The 17,518-nt window shown below is 38.4% G+C and overlaps 2 protein-coding genes across 6 annotated transcripts in view; one reads left to right on the top strand and one right to left on the bottom strand.

Annotated features, from left to right (window-relative positions):
- The window catches only part of LOC104124537 (cyclin dependent kinase 2 interacting protein), a 19,204-nt gene extending 3,105 nt beyond the window's left edge, over positions 1-16,099 (top strand). Inside the window, exons 4-6 of one of the 2 annotated variants that reach the window (XM_035892441.1) lie at positions 275-404; positions 1,891-2,168; positions 16,024-16,099. In XM_035892441.1, coding sequence (XP_035748334.1) covers positions 275-404; positions 1,891-2,093 — 333 coding nt within the window. In that variant the 3' untranslated portion in view covers positions 2,094-2,168; positions 16,024-16,099. Of the gene's footprint in view, positions 1-274; positions 405-1,890; positions 2,169-6,830; positions 6,919-16,023 lie in introns of those variants that run through there. The other variant, XM_035892439.1, reaches the window with a different exon arrangement.
- Positions 5,670-17,504, bottom strand: ZNF839 (zinc finger protein 839). 4 transcript variants are annotated; one of them, XM_035892437.1, is made up of 8 exons: positions 17,478-17,504; positions 15,499-16,434; positions 13,092-13,343; positions 12,238-12,330; positions 11,730-11,882; positions 9,914-10,054; positions 8,760-8,898; positions 5,670-7,016 (listed from the first exon to the last, which is right to left on the bottom strand). In XM_035892437.1, the coding sequence occupies exons 2-8, from the start codon at positions 16,393-16,395 to the stop codon at positions 6,025-6,027; spliced, it is 2,667 nt and encodes an 888-aa protein (XP_035748330.1). In that variant the 5' UTR covers positions 16,396-16,434; positions 17,478-17,504; the 3' UTR covers positions 5,670-6,024. The 4 variants fall into 4 exon arrangements, with proteins under 4 accessions (XP_035748330.1, XP_035748329.1, XP_009635161.2 ...); XM_035892436.1 differs by lacking the exon at positions 17,478-17,504 and adding an exon at positions 17,362-17,413; XM_009636866.2 differs by lacking the exon at positions 17,478-17,504 and adding an exon at positions 17,362-17,413 and having other exon boundaries at positions 15,499-16,431.
- Between the last annotated feature and the right edge of the window lie 14 nt (positions 17,505-17,518).

The following is a 17,518-nucleotide window of genomic DNA, read 5'->3' as shown; positions in this document are numbered from 1 at the left end:
TGAAAAAAATGAGAGAGTGCTTTAATATGCTTCTACATGGGAGAAACAAAAGAATTACGCAAAATCAGAGTGAGTAAGTCATATCTGCAGCGTTCAAAATTTTAGGGTAGCTGTATATAACCAGCCTTGATTCCTGTCTGGAGTTAAAAAAAGTGAATTAGAAATGTTAAGACTAAATAGTCTTCAAAATGGTGTGTTTTAAAAAAAATTTTAAGATTATAGGAGCCTAATGTTACCAACATGTTCATTAATGTTACATGTTCATCATTTTCAGACAAAAATACAACTGAAAATGGAAAAGCTTTCTTCGACTACTAAAGCAATCTGTGACTTGGAAACATTCCACCATGGAGCTGGGAATTGCACAGCCCCCTTCTTTCATACATGGCCCACGCCATACTTCTGTAAGTAAAATATTGATTATCTTAGCTAATCGCATTGTGTCGTTGATGTCATCTAATTTAGGACTGGAAAATAAACCCTTTTATCTGGATGTCTTGCCTTAGAGAGGGAGAGAGTGTATCTGTCTCCTTTATAATTGACTAATCAATAAACACATGAATGCACCACTTGGCTTAGGGTTACTGCTGATGGCTGCTTGTATGAATTGCCAAGCGTTGTCTGGCATGCAACAATTACAGCATGAAACTAAGCTTGTCAGCAGCTTACAGTGCCCAAGCTGCAACAGCCACATCCTTTGTAGAGAGAGGCATACTTGCAACTTGGTAGCATTAAGCCCTAGGCTTGGCTGACTTGACTTGTTACTTGTCACTGAAGTGCAATCCTTGAATAGGAAGAACGAGCTATACCTCAGTTTATTCTCAGGCAGCCAAAGAAAATTTCCTCTGATCTCAATGTCAGTCAAGACAAGTAAAGAAATGTTCAGCTACTGCCTGCTGTTAGTATCCATCCTTTTAGCATTCACTTGATAGCAAAAGGTGCTGCCTCCCAACTCGTATTACCACAGTTTTAAAACTGTGAATTCAAGAGAAGCCTGATTGCATGCAAACGAACTGCCTTCTCTATGAAGTGAAAGTCATACCTTTGTGAAGCCCTGCTTCTTACTTCCCTACCACAAGTTAGCAGGGTTTTTATGTATTAGTTTACAAGGGTGAAAAGGACAAAGACAACTGCTGTCAAAACACTTGTTGTGACTGAATCATTTAGTGATGTTCTCTACTCCATGAAAGACTAAATCCTCCTGAAGGTACTGATAGTTCAGGTTAAGTTAGAAACGCAAGATCAGTCTCTCTTAAGAAATAATTTGTGCGGTTATTTTTTAGAAAGTCAAACAATTAAAGATTATTACATAAACAGATTTTAATCCCCCTACCAGTATGACTAACATAACTAATACAACAATAGTTTTTACATTACACACTTGAGTTTTGGTCTGTTGTTTTGTTTTACCATTACTTTTCGCTATTGGTATCACTTACTGGTGATCATGCATTGCTGAAGTGCCTGACAGCGTGTGAGGACATCCTTTAGATTAGCTAAAATCAACAGTGACTCTAAAATGTGAAGTTTGTATTTCAAAATAGCATTATCAAATTTTAAAATAAAATTTCAGTTATTTGAAAGAATAGCTATAATTGTTAATTTTACAGTGGGTCCTGAGAATCAATACCACTGCTCACTCTATAATTAAAAGGGGATTTATGTCAAAATCACAAGTGTATAAAATATATCCAAAAGCTGAGGAAATTGTTTAGGGCTTTATATTATAGTGTACAAACATTATTAATGCTGTAAAAACCAAGATGTCTAATTATGGGGAATAGCTTATGTAAGTAGGGGTCTTTTTAATGATCAACATATTACAAGTATAATTTAACAGAATTGCTGAAATGTTCTGGTCAATGTGCTTGGTTTTTCAATCCATTTCAGATGAGGTTTCTCTGAAGCTCTCTGAAATATACAAGAAGGAACTACAACTCAAGCAAACAATTGTACAAGAAATTGCTCATACTGCTGACCAGGATCTGATGATGGTCTATTTGTCATCATGGTTATACCAGCCTTACATTGAGAACAGCAGCAAACTACTACTTGAAGCCATGCTGCTGGAAACAGGACATAGACAGTGCTAGAATTTCAAATGTTACATGGCTTGCTTCTAATGATGCTTACATGAAACCGAAATGGCAAGTTGCAAGGCTTACCAAGTAAGTGAAATTTTTGTAAAACTTATTAAAAATATTTTTCTGTATTTGTATTTATTATTTTGTCTCAGCTGATCCTCTTTTTTCTTCATGGGACAAACTGGTTTTGGTTGCTTTATCCATTTTAAGTGCAATAGAGAGGCTACAGGTAGGACACCATCGTCCTGTAATCAGAAAGAGGTAAGCACTGCTTGGTGGTCTGGGGGGATTCAATGCACATAGACACCCACAGCAAAGAATTTAACTACTTTCTAAATCTTGACAGTCTAAAATATCTACATTGTCCCTTTCTACCGTAGAAATTCAGCATGTCTTGATCTTTTGTGGGTTTGGTTTTTGTGTGACTTAACAAGGTTAGTGCTTTTATACTTGCTTTATAAATGGGGAAAAGGAAATAAGAACAGAAAAGGCAGGATCCAAAAGTGGATCCAGAAGGATCCACATAGTTTGGTTTGTGGTTCTGAAATGCTGTCGCAGGCACTAGTGTAAATTCTGCTTTAGTTTTGACTAAGATCCAAGCCTAGCGCACTGGGAAGATTTAGTACAACTCGCCATTCCACAGTCATTATATGAAAAGGTCTTGTCTCTTTTAATTCATTGTAACTTTTCTTCTAGAGATGTTTCACGAAAGCATCTGTTGCATAAAAACAGGACCTGCTTCAGTCATGTGCTTATCCCATATAGTATGCTTCCTGTCATAGGGCTCAGCGAGTTTTTCCTTGGATTGCTGTTTCTGTTGTCAAGAGTGTGTGGTTTAAAGGTGTGCCCCCTCTGGTTAGCAGTTTACATGATAAGAATCAGTGGCTCAAATTCTTTTCTTTTTCATGCTGCTTTCTCAGAGAAGAGAGTAGAGCATGTGTTCAGGAGAAACAGTTAATACAAAAGCTAAATGCTGAAGTGCAATTCAATACCCTTAATTTGCTTTCACTCCTAAAGACATAATAATCGCTGTAGCATACCGTTGCATCAGACCTGGGTAGTGGGGAGAGGCTGCTACGCTTACCCAGCCTTTAGTAACTGTTAGCTGCTATTGCAAATTATCACTTTTCAGAAAAGTGTATTACTATGTAGAAACCATGCAGCTGTGTCCTCAAATTTTTAGTTAAATCCCTAATGCGTAGTGAATTATGGCCTTCTGCTTACTTCATTATGATCAATAATCTAAATTCCTCCCACTTACTGATTGCCTGTATGACCTGCTCCTATATAAACTGTTGATTTAGATCTCCCTATTTCACACAATTACATAGTATTTCTAAGTGCTGTTGATTCATTGTTGTGCCCTGACAGATGTTTACCCTCAATTCTCCTTGAAACAACTATTTGAACTGAAAGACAGTAACATGAAACACACGCTGCTATGAAATGACCGTAATGGCTGTGGTTTGGTGCTAGAAAAAATCCAATTAAAACGGTGAGAGATTCTGGAGCAGATTTCTGATAGGAAAAGCAGAGTCACTTACTTAACTAGTTCCAAGCTGAAGCCCCGTAAGCTTGGTAAGGGACATACATGAGTTTCCTGCAGTAACGGAACAGCAGACGTGAATTGGCAAAGTTTTCTCGACATGTTGCTCTGTTCATCGAGGTTGCTTCTGACAGCTTGATAGTGTTGTATTCTTACCCCACTTTTCTAGCATCTAAAAAGAAATTCTGCAGTAGCTCAAGGAGAATACAATCAATTATGAATAGCTTTGTTGGGTTTTATTTTTTCTGTGCAAGTGTTCCACCTACTTTAACAGCAACCTTAATTTATCCGAGTAGGGCCAGACCCTTGTCACTATGGAAACACCTTCATACTCGAAAAATATTTTCCAAGGAGAAAAGGTTGGTTCAGTTATGGAATTGTTCTTTTAAGATGAGAGTAGGTGTATTGTATTTCCCAGCATGTGCAAATCAATAGGGAATGTGGAATTGAAGCAAATTTTCATTTTCTGCACAGGTGGAAATTGTGGTTTGTTCTTGTTTCTTAGAGGAAATAAGGTCTTCAGGAAGGAGCCTTATATTCACAGACGCCCTTGCTCATTGACTGCTAACAGACACAGGGAGATTACTGCAAATCATTGCAGAGATGTTTTGCCATTATAGCTCTAAGCAGTTGTTATATTTGAAGCCCTCAGATGAAGCTATTAGACAGTCAGTACAAAGACTTGCTCACTGCAATCAAAGACTTTCAAAGACCAGCAGAGCCTTGCTTTGTATGGTATCTTCATTTATAAGGTAGGCCTGTATCCTCTGACCATTATCACCTCCTAAAAAATAAAAAAAGAAAAAAAAAAAAAAAAAGAAAAAAACCAAAACAAAAACTACACCATAAACCCAACCACCAGACAGGAGCTCACTAACATATGATGACATCTTTCACACCCACACATAAAATGCAGTCTTTTGGCTAATCCAGTTAATCTACTTAGGCAACCAAAGAAAAAAAACCAGCAAAAACCAAACAAAACCCAAACCAACTATGTTAAGAGAGATAGAGTAGGGCAGATTGCTTCATCTCTAAATTGTCCTCTCTTGTTTAGATTCAGTTTTAGCGTAAGCTTTTTCTCAGTAACAAGACCATGAAAAATCAATGTTCATACTTGAATTAAGAACAGTTCTCCTGCATATTACAGGTCCTTTTAGCTGATTTGTTGTCTCAGTGACCTCATGTATTTAGCAATGAGGTGACACACACATTTTAAAAGTTTTACCAGTTTTCAGTAATGTCTACAATAGCTCACGAACAAAATAAAGATACTGGTCATTTAAGGCTGTTCTTTTTCACCTGCTAAGCTTCTTGAAAGACAAGACAGCGCCTTGGACAAGAAGCTTCTAGGAGGTCTCCACAAAAATACTATCCTCCAAGCAACATACTGCAAGTATGACAAATACAAGATAGCAGTAGATAATTGATTTGGTAAGTTTTCTGTCTGCATAGAGAAACAAGGATTATAGTCAAGGATATCTTTTTATTACAACTAATAGTACAGGGCAGCGTGGAATTATTAGGAAGGTCAATGCTTAGAACTGATAAAGGATGCATCATCTGAAAGAAAAAAAAGCACAACACAAGTCTAACAAAAATAGACGATCACAGGCTAAAGTAAAAAAAAAAAAGAATTTGGTATCTCATTAAGGAAAATCAGATCACTACTTACGCACCTTCCCCTTTCTGTCTAATTAACAGCAATTTTTCAAGGCGTGGATGAACATTAGACAAGCATACTCAAATACATTTCCAACAGTTCAGTACAAATCAGATCTCGTTTGAGGCTATTTTTGTCTCTAACTCAGTGGATGCTTATTTAAGTAAGGATCAGCTAGGCTGTCACATTGTACCCAGAATGCACAAGTGTGGATTATATTTAAAACTGCCTATTTTTCCAGGCAGATTTATGTGCACCAAGTCTAGATGCTAATGAGTATTCAAGCTAGCTTTAAGAAAGGGCAGTAACAAAGTGTTTTGTAATCTCAATGGCACAGAAAACGCATGTTTTTAATACAGTTTTTATTTTACCCATATACAGCTTGCCAGTACACAGCACATCACTGCTGAGCAGCAGTACAACTTACTGCATTTTTAGATGGCTAGAGAGAAAAGGAATTATGTAACAAAAGGGAATAGTGCAACAGTTTAAGGGTTGACAGATTTCCACTTTCCACCCACCCCCAACATATAAAGCAAATAGAACGACGTTAATTCTAGAATTTTTGGTTGCAATGCTGCTAGATTTATATAAACATAAGTTATAAAAAGTACAGGGCATAGAAACAGTTTACAAATAAGTTAAATTTCAATTATTTCAGTATTCACATTAGAAAAATATACATTTTATAGTCAGTCTTTTCCAGAAGAAAGCATATACAGTTTTCTAATTTATGGCTCCAATTCACTTTGCGAGAGCAAAATATCTTCACTTTGGCCATCTGCTTCCATTGCCAGTAGTGCTTCCACAGTTTCCAAAGGTATCCCCTCAGGTGTGCGAATGTGCATTGTAGTACCATTAGAATCGGTTACAATAACGATACCTTCTGCCTGAGACAGAACTGCAGTATCTGGATGAGACAGGATAAGCCCATCTGAAGTCTGAATAAAAATTTGTTCATGTCCCTGAGTCAAAAAATCATGGCTCTCATCAGTAATCTCAAAGGCTACAGTTTCATCTACAGTAACTGTATTCTCCAGCTCATGTTGTTCCTCTGTTGCACAAGAAAATTCATTCATGTTTTTAAAAGAGTTTTCATGGTTCACATGAGCAGACAGGGAGGCTTCCTGGACAGGGTTCTGGTGCAACTCAGTCTGAGCACCATGTGGGTAGTTTATTGGCACGATGTTTGTTGAAAGAACTTTTTCAAGTTCCTGCATCTCATCAGTCATATCAGCATTTTGAAGTTGTTCAGAATGTTCTTTAATTGCAAAATCATGGTTTTCTTCTTGCAGTTTCTGGTATTTTTGATCGTGACCATTTTCTTCCCTCGTTGGTAAATTAGTGCTCTGACTGCCCATTGCATTCTCCGACACAGAGTTGCAAGGTTCAGGAGCTGGCAGTCCACCTGCTGTATTCTCACTCACAAAGTGTGCTTGAACTAATCCAGATGAGCCATCGGTTTCAACAGGTAATACAACTTCAGCATGTAGCAGAGATGCTTCACCTGCCATACCTGGTCCCTGTATGTTCACAGGCTGGGAATACTCTATCCTCATTTTCACAGTCTGGGAGAAGGTACCTGAATTTTCAACATTGATTCCAACTCCTGAATCAGCAAGTGAATTATGCTCCTCTGCCGTCAGTAATGTACTTCCAGTTGTGCAGCAAGTGATATGCCCATCTTCTGAAAGCAGGATTTCTCCATTTAATGGATTAAAACCTGAAAAGGTAAAAGAAATACCATTTTGTTGGGCAATCTAATACTGCATGTCCAAAAAGTTATTTTTCGGTAATAATTTTGGAGGCAGAGCTAGACTACTTCCCTGCTTTCTTCCCCAAATTAGCAAATGTGAAGTACCTTACACGAGTTTCACAGCACTTCCCAATGAGAAAGCCAGTACAAAAATACCTAAGGAATTTTTAGATAGTGAAACATTGCAAGGTCCCTTGGTATGAAAATATTTAACATTAGAACCAGCATTTTTCTGTCAATCCTGAAAGCAACCTGGGTTGAAAGTCAAACTCCGTTCTCTTCATCTGGCATACAGCCGGTAACATTAAAAGATAAATAATATACTAGTGACACAGTTAGCTGCTCATCCCTATTACCATTAGTAAATTGACAGAAGCATTTAAACTTGATAAAATTTCTGTTGATAATCAAGCTCATCCTGGACTCAGACCCACCATTGAGTTACTACGTAGCTAATTAGCTGTGCTAACAGCCCCAGGAGCACTTTTGTCCTGTGATAGAAAAGGTAAAAAACACTAGAAATGTGATGTGTTTTACCAGTTACTTGACCTGGACCAAGAGCCAGGTCACACACCCAGTAGGTAGTTGAACAGTAACTACTAAGCTGCAGTAGCATGAGCTGTTGGTTTTTATTACTGAAGATCAAAAGGAACAAGTAGGTTGGGTTGGGGTTTTTTTGTTTGTTACGGAAGATACCACTGCACAACAAAGGAGGCCTAACTAGCAGGTGCAAATGAAACAAAATTTAAAGAACTCGTAGCCCAGAAGAAAATCGTAATACAACAAGTAGTAAGCATGGTCATGCAGAGAGCCTTTCAGAGAAAGAAAAATAAACCCGGGGGAAAACAAAACCACAACCATTGACAGAAATATGTGCAAAGGGCAAAAGCAAAGCAGCTTACAGCAACACCAAGAAAAGATATTTACAAAGCAATAGGATGGTACTGATATACACATCTTACTAGAGATCGGTAAAGGCTGGAATCTTTCACAAAAGTGATCATAACACCTCTGAATGACTGCAACACTTTCACATAAGACCAGTGGAGTTTTGGGAGATTACAGGTGGGGACCCATCTCATTTTCCTTTCTAATCTACTGTTACCCTGCCGATCTGAGGGGCAGGGGGAATAAAGACAAAAAAAGGATAAAAAGAAAGGCAACCACCCAAAGACCATGGTGCAAAATGGTGCCTCAGTTCCAATCTTCAGGTCCTGCATCTCCCCTGGGGTAGAGGACAGCCTGCAGCAGCTCTCCCCCTCTCCCAGGATACACAAAGCTCTGCTGATTCTGCTATTGCAGCCTGCTGGGGCAAAGAGGAAGGACACGCACACTGTCCTCCTCCTCTGCTCTCCCACTGCTGACACACAGGTTGTGCACCATCTCCACTATGAGGGACAGGGCGGACAGGAAACATTCAGGAAGCACACAATAGAGGACAGTACTATTCTCATAGTACTGCAGTAGTATCAATAACTGGATTATCATGCATTCAGAATTGAGCTACCGCTGTGGTCTGCATCATCCATAACTTTCCCCCTCCCACCCCCGCCATTAGTCCTTTCCAGTTCAACAGCTGCTTTTGAAGGACCTGGGAAGCCAGTTAAGAAATGAAACCTTAAGACAAAAACCACAGTAGCTTGAAGAACAAAGACATTTGTTCAGCTCCTCCATGAACAGAACAGAATTGGAAAAATCTGAAGAGGTTACCATCTTTTTCAAACAGTGTACACAAATTCCCACTCTTTTCTTTCACTTCATCTTGACTGGCATAAGCATTATTCACATTCTCCATTACGTCTTCTAACTTGGTCCTTTTGGCTGATGGCAACAGCTCCTCCCCTGAGCTCTGTCAATACAAGAGATAATTAACTGGCTGCCACTGTAACAGCTGACAACATTGGAAAAGATCACAAACTAACTGTGGGCACTTCATGGCAGTGAACTGGTACTCTCCTTAAAAATGGGATTTTAAACTAAAGGTCTTCCTAAAAGGTGAAGATTTAAACACGGCCCTCACACTTCACCAAAATGCCACTGATTACTGTTGATATTTGGTTGAAACAATCTGCCTTTGCTTCAGCATCAAAGCTTCTCTCAGCCTTTGTGATTAGCTGTATGGCTTGAAACCTGCTATAAGCTCTCTCTCCAACTTCAATGAAGGGCTGTGAACAGCCTGCCCAGCATTGTTTGGTTAATGAAGAAAGACAGATCAGCTCTTTAAATTTAGCCACAAGCAGAAAATGCAAAATCACTAGTCTTAATTTATCCACCACCAGAAACAACTCTGGATTAAATAAAAAGTAGAACAGTTAAGGGGACAGACCATGGAGATGTGACTTTCAAGAAGAGGAAATGCGGCTCCCTGCTACAGCTGTAAACAGACTAAATCTGGTAAACTGACTGGTTAGAAAGAAAGGAACTGTTTTCATGCACCTCTACCTACCACCAGTTAGCAGAGCAACCACTTCTCCAAAATCTGAGGCTGCTGTAGGTTAGCCTATTTACTCCAACACAAGTTATTAGAATCTGGGGATCCTTCTCCCTGTGGGGCCCCATTTACTAGCACCTCAACAAAATTCTTTCTTCCTTGTGTCATGAGATTACCTGTAAGCCTTTGAGATTCTGTCCTGAATGCTACCAAGTGTCTTTCCAATGTACATCTTTAGCATGCTACTTCATATGTTCTACTATGATACCACAGTAGAGAGTACTTCTATAAGTATTTCCAAACTCCAAACACCATGAAAGCCTTACTTTAACACGAGTCAGGTAATACTAGTTAGATTTTGTAAGGAATAATTATCTGTTTTCACAAGTTTTAATTTGTCTTAATTTTTAATTTTCACAAAGGTATTCCATACCTCAGCTAACCGTTTTTGTCCCAGTATCTCCACGGGCACTTGCTCACTAACCATTTTAATTATACATTGTGAACAAGAGTCTACACCTTGCGTCTTTCGTTCTCCAGTGAGTATTTCTGGAATTCCTAGCGATTCAGCAACCTTTAAAAACAGTTATAGGAAAAAAAGTAAAAGTTAGCCTCTCCAACCTGAATACATAAATGCTGAAATACTGATTTGTTTTCTTAAAACTGAACTAGAACTGCATGGGGTCTACTCTAATAATCAATCATCACAGCTCAATGACGTATTTAGACTCCCATGTTTTCTACTAGCCTCCATATTAATAGAACACGACCTTCATGTGAAGGTGAATATTAACAGGCAAAGTCAAAAGAATTAGGAGTACAATAGTTATATATAGAATCCAGAGACCGTTACTAAGAGCAGAGTTTAATAAAGAACACTGTTGAGACTCTCCATTATTAAAAAAAAAAAGTTTAAGTCTTCCTCATTAAGAGTATCTCCTAGTATTTAAGGATTTCCCTCCCCCAGTTGCGTTCCTGTGCTTCATCCTCATGTACATGTGCTACTATACAACTTCTCCGGGCTGGGTCGGTTAGTTTGTTTTGGGTTTTGGTTTGGGTTTTTTGTTGGTTTTTTTTTTTTTTTTTTAAAGAGCATAATTCTATATTAAGGCAACACATTAACACTGAAGAGAAACAAGAAAGAGGTTCCATTTTGGGACTGCCAGTATCAACAGCATCCCTTTACTTGGTGCAACTTAATTTCTCCAAACGGAAACATCAGTGTTAATTACAAAATAGCCAGATGAGCACACAGTAATTCTAGAAAGTTTTTTAGTACGTACAGCGAACATCACTATTTATTCTGAAAAATAAATATTAACCACTGCTAACAGTCCATACAGGACTTCACTTTTTAAACCAGGATTATTGTAAGAACCAAAATCTTATCTCCACCATCCCTACTCTGAGTTTTCCAGTACACTCCCCTCTCATAGTAGTTGCAAGTTCAGTGCTGATGTACCTTATGTACATCATTTAGAAATGTTAGTGGCAGTAGTATACCAAATAGTGTTTTCACTACTGGAAACAGAGAAGGGAAAACCAAAAATATCTTATGTACAAAGAGCTGTTTTAATCTAAGCAAGGGGAACGTAAATCAATAAGGATCCATAAGGATAAACAGATCCACATTAAAAAAAAAACCACAAAAAACAACCACCAGAAAACCAAACCTACATTGTCTTTATAGACACAGCTGCATAAACAACGAATCTGAAGATTAACTGAGATAATAGTTTGCAGTTTTATTAATGTATTCACTATGTTTCATATTTATTAGCATGACTGGGAACTGCATAGATGCATTCAGTTTGTCCTCTTTTTGCAATGAAACCCCTTATCCCTTTAAATCAAGGCCACTCTTTTTAAATATAGACCCCTCCTTCCTAATCAAACATCAAGATATACTTCTGTTAGCATTTAATGCTAAATACACCTTGCAGTAACATGTAGCTTCATACTACCCTAGATATGCAAGACAGACATCAGCACTGCTAGAATTTTTTTTGGTATATTTTTAGTTGTATCTACTGCCATAAACTGGAATTGTAGTTTTATTATGGGTTTCTTTTTCTCTCTGGTTAGTTGGACTTTTTAAAATGTCTATTTTTGCTCATCAAAAAACATGTTTTCTTCAAATAACTTTACCAGGGTGACAAAGCTTATCAGAGAAAAATAAAAACGCAAAGCATCTAAAATAAATAGAACAAAACAAAAAAATTACAGTTCCAAATAGTGTGCTTTATTACCTTAGCATCTTTTATTTCAACAGGCTGCTGGCAACTCAGCAAATCAGAATTATTGAGGTGATCATAAGCCATCTTCTTTACCATATTATGCAAGTCTTCAAACTCCCTATACACATCTGGGAAGTAAGCTTTGGCTGGATACCCTTTTTCAACCTAGACATAAGAGGGGAAAAAAAAGGATTTGTTTTCCCCTCCCTATACTTTAAAAAAGATGAAATCTGTCAGTTTGTTTTGTCCAGCTTTTTACAATAGAAACATTCGAGTCAAAAGATTATACAGAGTATTCAAAAATGCCACTGAACCAGGCAGCAAAAAGCAAGGCTTTCAGTCAAGAGACCCACCAGAGTTTTGCCTGTGTAAGACTGAAGTTAGGTGTAGAACAGCTACATTCTGCACAATTCTAACCCAGGAAATTCAGATACATCTCTAAAGGAATCTTTTTATGTATACTAATGGAAGTGTCCCTATAATAATTTAGTATTTTTACATTAAAAAAAAAACAACTCACCTTCATCAACAGAAATTCATATACTGTAACAAGCTTTGTAAGACGTGGGAGAGCCAGCTCCATCAAGTCCTCATTATCACATTGTTGTATTAGCTGTCAAAAGCCAGAATGTGTTTATTAGAGCAAAGTAGCCTACAGAGGTTAAGCATCCCATGTTCAGAACGCAAAATACCACTACTTTTTTTGAAAGATACATTATGTTTAAGCAGCTTTGAGAATAGATGCAAACATAACACCAAAAGAGGAGATAAATTAGAAAACCTCAAAACAGTTACTACCTATATACAGACAAAACTCAGTCCCACAAATGTTGCCAACTCCTAGAAAGAGCAGCAACATCAGTAGATTTAGTAGCCATAAAGAATCTTCCAGAACACACATGAAACAAACAGAAAATTGTGTTAAGTTGCATGGATTTTAATCCCATCCTATCTTTCCCCAAGAGCTTCTTTGTGATTTGTTTGGTTGGTTTTTTTTCTTTTTTGATGTTGCCCAACTTCAGCTGGGTTTATTTCTTTTTACTGTGTTGGAGGAGATATATAATAGTGGCTAGTAACTTTCCTTCTCCAGAAAAAGGATAGTGAGAAGATATCTACATGTCAAAAGTCCCTTTCCAGACTGAGTTCCCATTTTCCCTTTGTCCAGTGTTCTGCTAGAAGTATTTTTTTCCTTAAAGACAACTTAATGTTTTCTTCTTAGAAGACACCTTAGGCTTTCATCTTGTCAGTACACAAAAAAAAAAAAAAAAATTCAGTCTTTCTAAAAATGATTCCTTGAAAATAAGTGATTAAAAAAAAAAAAAAAGGAGGGCAGGGGGAAGATACTTGTGAAGTAATTGCAGAAGAGAACCATACCTCTTTTAACCTAGCTTTTCTTCTGAATACATTGTGTTCTGCTGACACACTACTAAGTGACTTTGAAGGGGACTGACCAGGTCTGCTAAGCCTTCCAGAACACCTAGATCTTCCACCCATCCTTGGTCGACCACGTCTCTTTGGTCGTCTGGGTCTCCCAGGTCCTTTTGGTGTTATGGGTCCCCGGTGTCCTGAACTGGTCTCATTTTGTTGTTCTGCCAACAAGTGTCTGCTTTCTGCAGACTTACAAGTCTTAATTAAAAGAAAGAGAAAAGGATTTATTCACCATTTTAAACAGTGTTTTGAGGAAGACAATCTTATAATTAAGTTCTCCATCTATGCAAACAATAAATAGCATATTAAATAAATGCAAAGCTGGATACAAGCATAACTGCAAAGCAAGCTGCAGAATAAATCCAACACATTAGTAAGACTGCTACTTCTGCAACACATATATGCCATTATTTGCAAAGTTAGCATTTTTTATCCACAAAACGTCATACAAAAATTAAGGCAATATAATTAAAGAGCTGGTTTATGTCAGTTAAATATGTTTAATATTTTTGAAGTAAAATATGCCCTCTTCAAATAAAGAGGTTGTAGAAATAAATATTAATTAGCAGTGAAACACCCCCAAATAAAATTTGCATTTCATTATAACTATGTCAAAGCATGAAGACTTTATACGAAAGACAAAAACTCTTTACAGCCATCAACAGTGACAAGCCCGGTAACTAAAAATCACAATATATTGCCCAGTTTCCACATTTCAAAATCCTTAGTTTTCCCTAAGAACACAGCTAAGACGTAGCTTCTGTTATAAGACCACATGACAAACTCGAAGTACATTTTCTATTTTTCAAGTTATCATTGTGATTTTAGTACAATTTTTTTTTTACCGATCAAAGCAGTGACTTCTTACTGAATGCATCTTGTCTTCCCTTCCAAGCTAGAATTTCTAACAACATCCCAGTATTTTTTGAGAGGAGTTTACAGTAGTACTGAGGTATATCCAGCTTCTTTTCATAATCAGTACATTTTCATCCCAACATTCAGTAGCTCCCTATTATTCTAATGATTAGGAAAGCTCTAAAAAGGGCAGATTTATGTCAGCTCTATCCAGGGATTAAATTACTAAATTAGTTCTAAGTATGACATAAGATTAAGTTGAACATGGGGATCTTGATTGCCTTCCTGACTGTATCAATGTACCAGTTTTAATAATCCTGCTATTCTTTCTAGAAAGTATTTACCTGGCCAAAAACTGTAACGAATCAATGAGTTAAAGTGCAAATTTGTAGAATCCATAATAGCTAGTTAAAAGTAGCAGGTTCAGCAGCATCTAGCAGTAAGTATAGTAGTACTATGTATGAGACTGTCTGGAATTCTTCTGAATTCCCATCATCCTGTGTAAAGTAAGTGCTGCACAGGGAAGTAACAACTATATTATTATAATAATACAGAGAGCAGACTTCAGTATTCTGCAATTCTCTTTTTCCAAAGATGATAGAAGAGCGTAGAGGATGGGGGAGGCTCATTTGCTTCATTGGCATCTTAAGCTGTAAATTTTCACGTTTCTAACAACTTCACATAACAAATAAAAGTAATAGAAGTGTCACTGCTGCTACATCTATTTTTTTCGTAGACAGCAGCTGTATCAGCTCTTCCTGCAAGATGTTAGAATCATTTTAATATGAAAAGAGAAACTTTACTTTGAAGTGACCAGCTTAAAACATCACAGAAAAAAAATTCCTGCTAAAGTAGCTTCCAAACCAAAGAGTCAAGTTTCACCAAAGCATTTGGTTTGCAGGGGTGGCTAAGCCACACTTTCAAAACCTGCTCTAGGAAAAGCTGCGGTCCGCTGTTCGATTCCAAATAAGTGTCATCACAGAAAAATCTCTTTCAGTAACAGAAATTGATAGAGCAGATGATGTCTTGCTGTCTATCATGCTAAAGTCTGCATCTGAAGAACACAGTATTCTTATCCGAATGCAGAGAAGAATGCTATTTACGCAGACAAGGTTTTTTTTCAGGCTGAAAACTGTATGTAAGAAAACCAGTAACAAATGAACAGTCAGTGAACATTTTGGTTTATGTGCCAGTGCAAGAATGCTATTCCTGCAACATTACAAGAGACAATAATTTGGTTTTTAAAGGATTTCAATGGGAAATTTGTTTACTTTAGTATATCAGTGGATATTTCTGAGCAGTACAAGACTTCTCCATTTTACTAATGACACACCCTACCAAACTGACATGCATTTAAATCCCTACCTTCAGTCTTTTCAAAAATAGTTACAGTGTTGTCAACTCAAAGAACTCAAGACGAACGCATACAGCATGCAGCCACTAAACTGCCATTCTACTTTCTACAGAACTGACGGCTTTTCCCAGTAACACACTTTACCTGTTGTCCAGCCTTCAAATCAACAGTTTCTTCCAGATCGGTAGCTAGTGCATTTTCATTATTTAAAGTGACAGCAACTGAATCCAAATGTGCTGGACTCATCATTTCCTCTCTTATTCCACAGGCATTGTCCACGAATATACTTCCATTAGGCTTACTTAAAGGTATTTTTTGAGGTGAAGACTCCAGCTGTCCATGGCCTGGGTTAAGTTTATAATGTCTTGCTAATCCACCTTTTCCTATATAGGATTTTTCACAAGTCTGACATTTAAACATTTTGGGTTTCAGATTATAATTTGAAGAACTGAATAACGCATCCTTTCCCTTCACCTTTCCTTCTTCATCATCTTCTATACTCAGCTCACAATAGTCATCAGAATCAGACTGATGACCATCAGCCAAATCCTCCATTTTAATGAATTTATAATCTTTAGCTTTGTATTTGGGGGGGCGTGAAATCCGTCCAGAACGAGTTTTCACTTTCAAGGATTTTTTTAACTTGTCATCTTTTTGTTTCTTTTCAAGGCATGGTACCAGAGTATTTGCTGAACTGGCTGCAACCATGGTAGTATTTGGAGACCTTGTAGCGGATACTGTGGCACATGTAGCTTTCTGTCCATTTACCATCTTAGATGCGGGAATCTTGTTCACAGACACTGATCCATGAGGCGGTAAAGGTCTCTGCATAAGCAACTGAATTGGAGACTCAGAAGAACTATGCAGGACTAGCTGCTGCTGCTGCTGCTCACTTCCTGTAACAGGCTGTATCCTAATTATCTGGGGATTAATAATGCCAAGTCCTGGTATGCTAGAATTTCTACCAACCGACTGACTCAGCGTTATAGTTTTGGATTGGATTGGTGCCAATGATGGCATTGGCCTTTCAGTTTCCTTCATCTGTCCTGGCTGAACTTGGACACAAATGGCTTCCAGCTGCTTTTGTGGAAAAAAGGAAGAGTTGAGATTACACAAATACAGTCTTTATAAATAAAGACAATACTTGTCAAGATGATACACACGTGCCCTTAAAGCAAAGCACAAAGAAACCAATGCACATCATTGGTTTTCCATTTTAATGCATCAAAGCACAGATCTAACATCAAAGCACAGATTCCCTTCCTTCAAGCTACGGGCTCTCCTGCACGTTTACTGATGTGACTGCTGTCCAACCAAAGCCTGTAAAGTTTAGTCTTAGGCCATGTCACAGCTTTTTTCCCTGCTGGCAGGTCTGTTCTGGAATAGCAGAGTCAATGCCATCACCTAGGCAGACTCATAACCTTCAGCAGACCAAACGCAGAACTACAGTCTGCTAAACGTCACAGGCCAAATACCCAATCCAGGACATACTACAATAAGTGCTCAGCTCAAAAAAATTTGGTGATAATGACTAAGAGGAGGTACATCTTACTGTTCATCTCCCTCATAGCCTCTCCTCATCCAAATTTCTGCCTCAGCTCGAACCAATCATTTGACAATGACCGCATCCCAAAACGTGTGCTGAAAGCCCAGGTACTGTCACCTTCCGTAAGAGGGGCATGCATTATCTACCTGTGCATCGCCGCTTAACCGCTATGGAACAGCTCTTCTAAGTGGTCTTAGCTGCACGTGTCATCAGACTGAAATACTGACCACAGCAGCTGGTAACTACATTCAAACGTGGATTTTTCTAAACCACGTTCAAAGTTGTGTCTTTCAGCTGCGAGACTGGAGTCTACACTCAAGGGCAGGCGTGACTTGAGGAGGGAGGCAAAAAAAAAATTTAAAAAAATATATTAAAAGCCCTCCGAGACCTGCCCTCAGCAGTGGATTTCATCACCGAATGGACCGCAGGCTCCCTCCCTCCCCAGCCCCCGCCTCGGTTACCTTCTGCGGGAGGAGCCGGGCGGCCGCCATGGATTTGCCCTGCTGCAGGGCGACCTGCGCTTTCCTCACCGAAGGGACCGCAGGCCCCCCCCCTCCCCAGCCCCCGCCTCGGTTACCTTCTGCGGGAGGAGCCGGGCGGCCGCCATGGATTTGCCCT

The sequence above is a fragment of the Egretta garzetta genome, unplaced genomic scaffold (assembly GCF_000687185.1).
Source record: "Egretta garzetta isolate BGI_Z169 unplaced genomic scaffold, ASM68718v1 scaffold374, whole genome shotgun sequence".
Lineage (NCBI taxonomy): Eukaryota > Metazoa > Chordata > Aves > Pelecaniformes > Ardeidae > Egretta > Egretta garzetta.
This window is presented reverse-complemented; position numbering and strand designations above follow the sequence as displayed.

Bases quoted from the DNA above. Each gene is read 5' to 3' on its own strand.
- ZNF839 (XM_035892436.1), bottom strand. From the start codon at position 17,391: ATGGCGGCCGCCCGGCTCCTCCCGCAGAAG. The intron at 13,344-15,498 runs GTAAAGTGTGTT...CTTTTAATTAAG, and splicing joins ATTTGAAGGCTGGACAACAG to ACTTGTAAGTCTGCAGAAAG. The intron at 12,331-13,091 runs GTATGGTTCTCT...GGCTTTTGACAG, and splicing joins GAAAAGCTAGGTTAAAAGAG to CTAATACAACAATGTGATAA.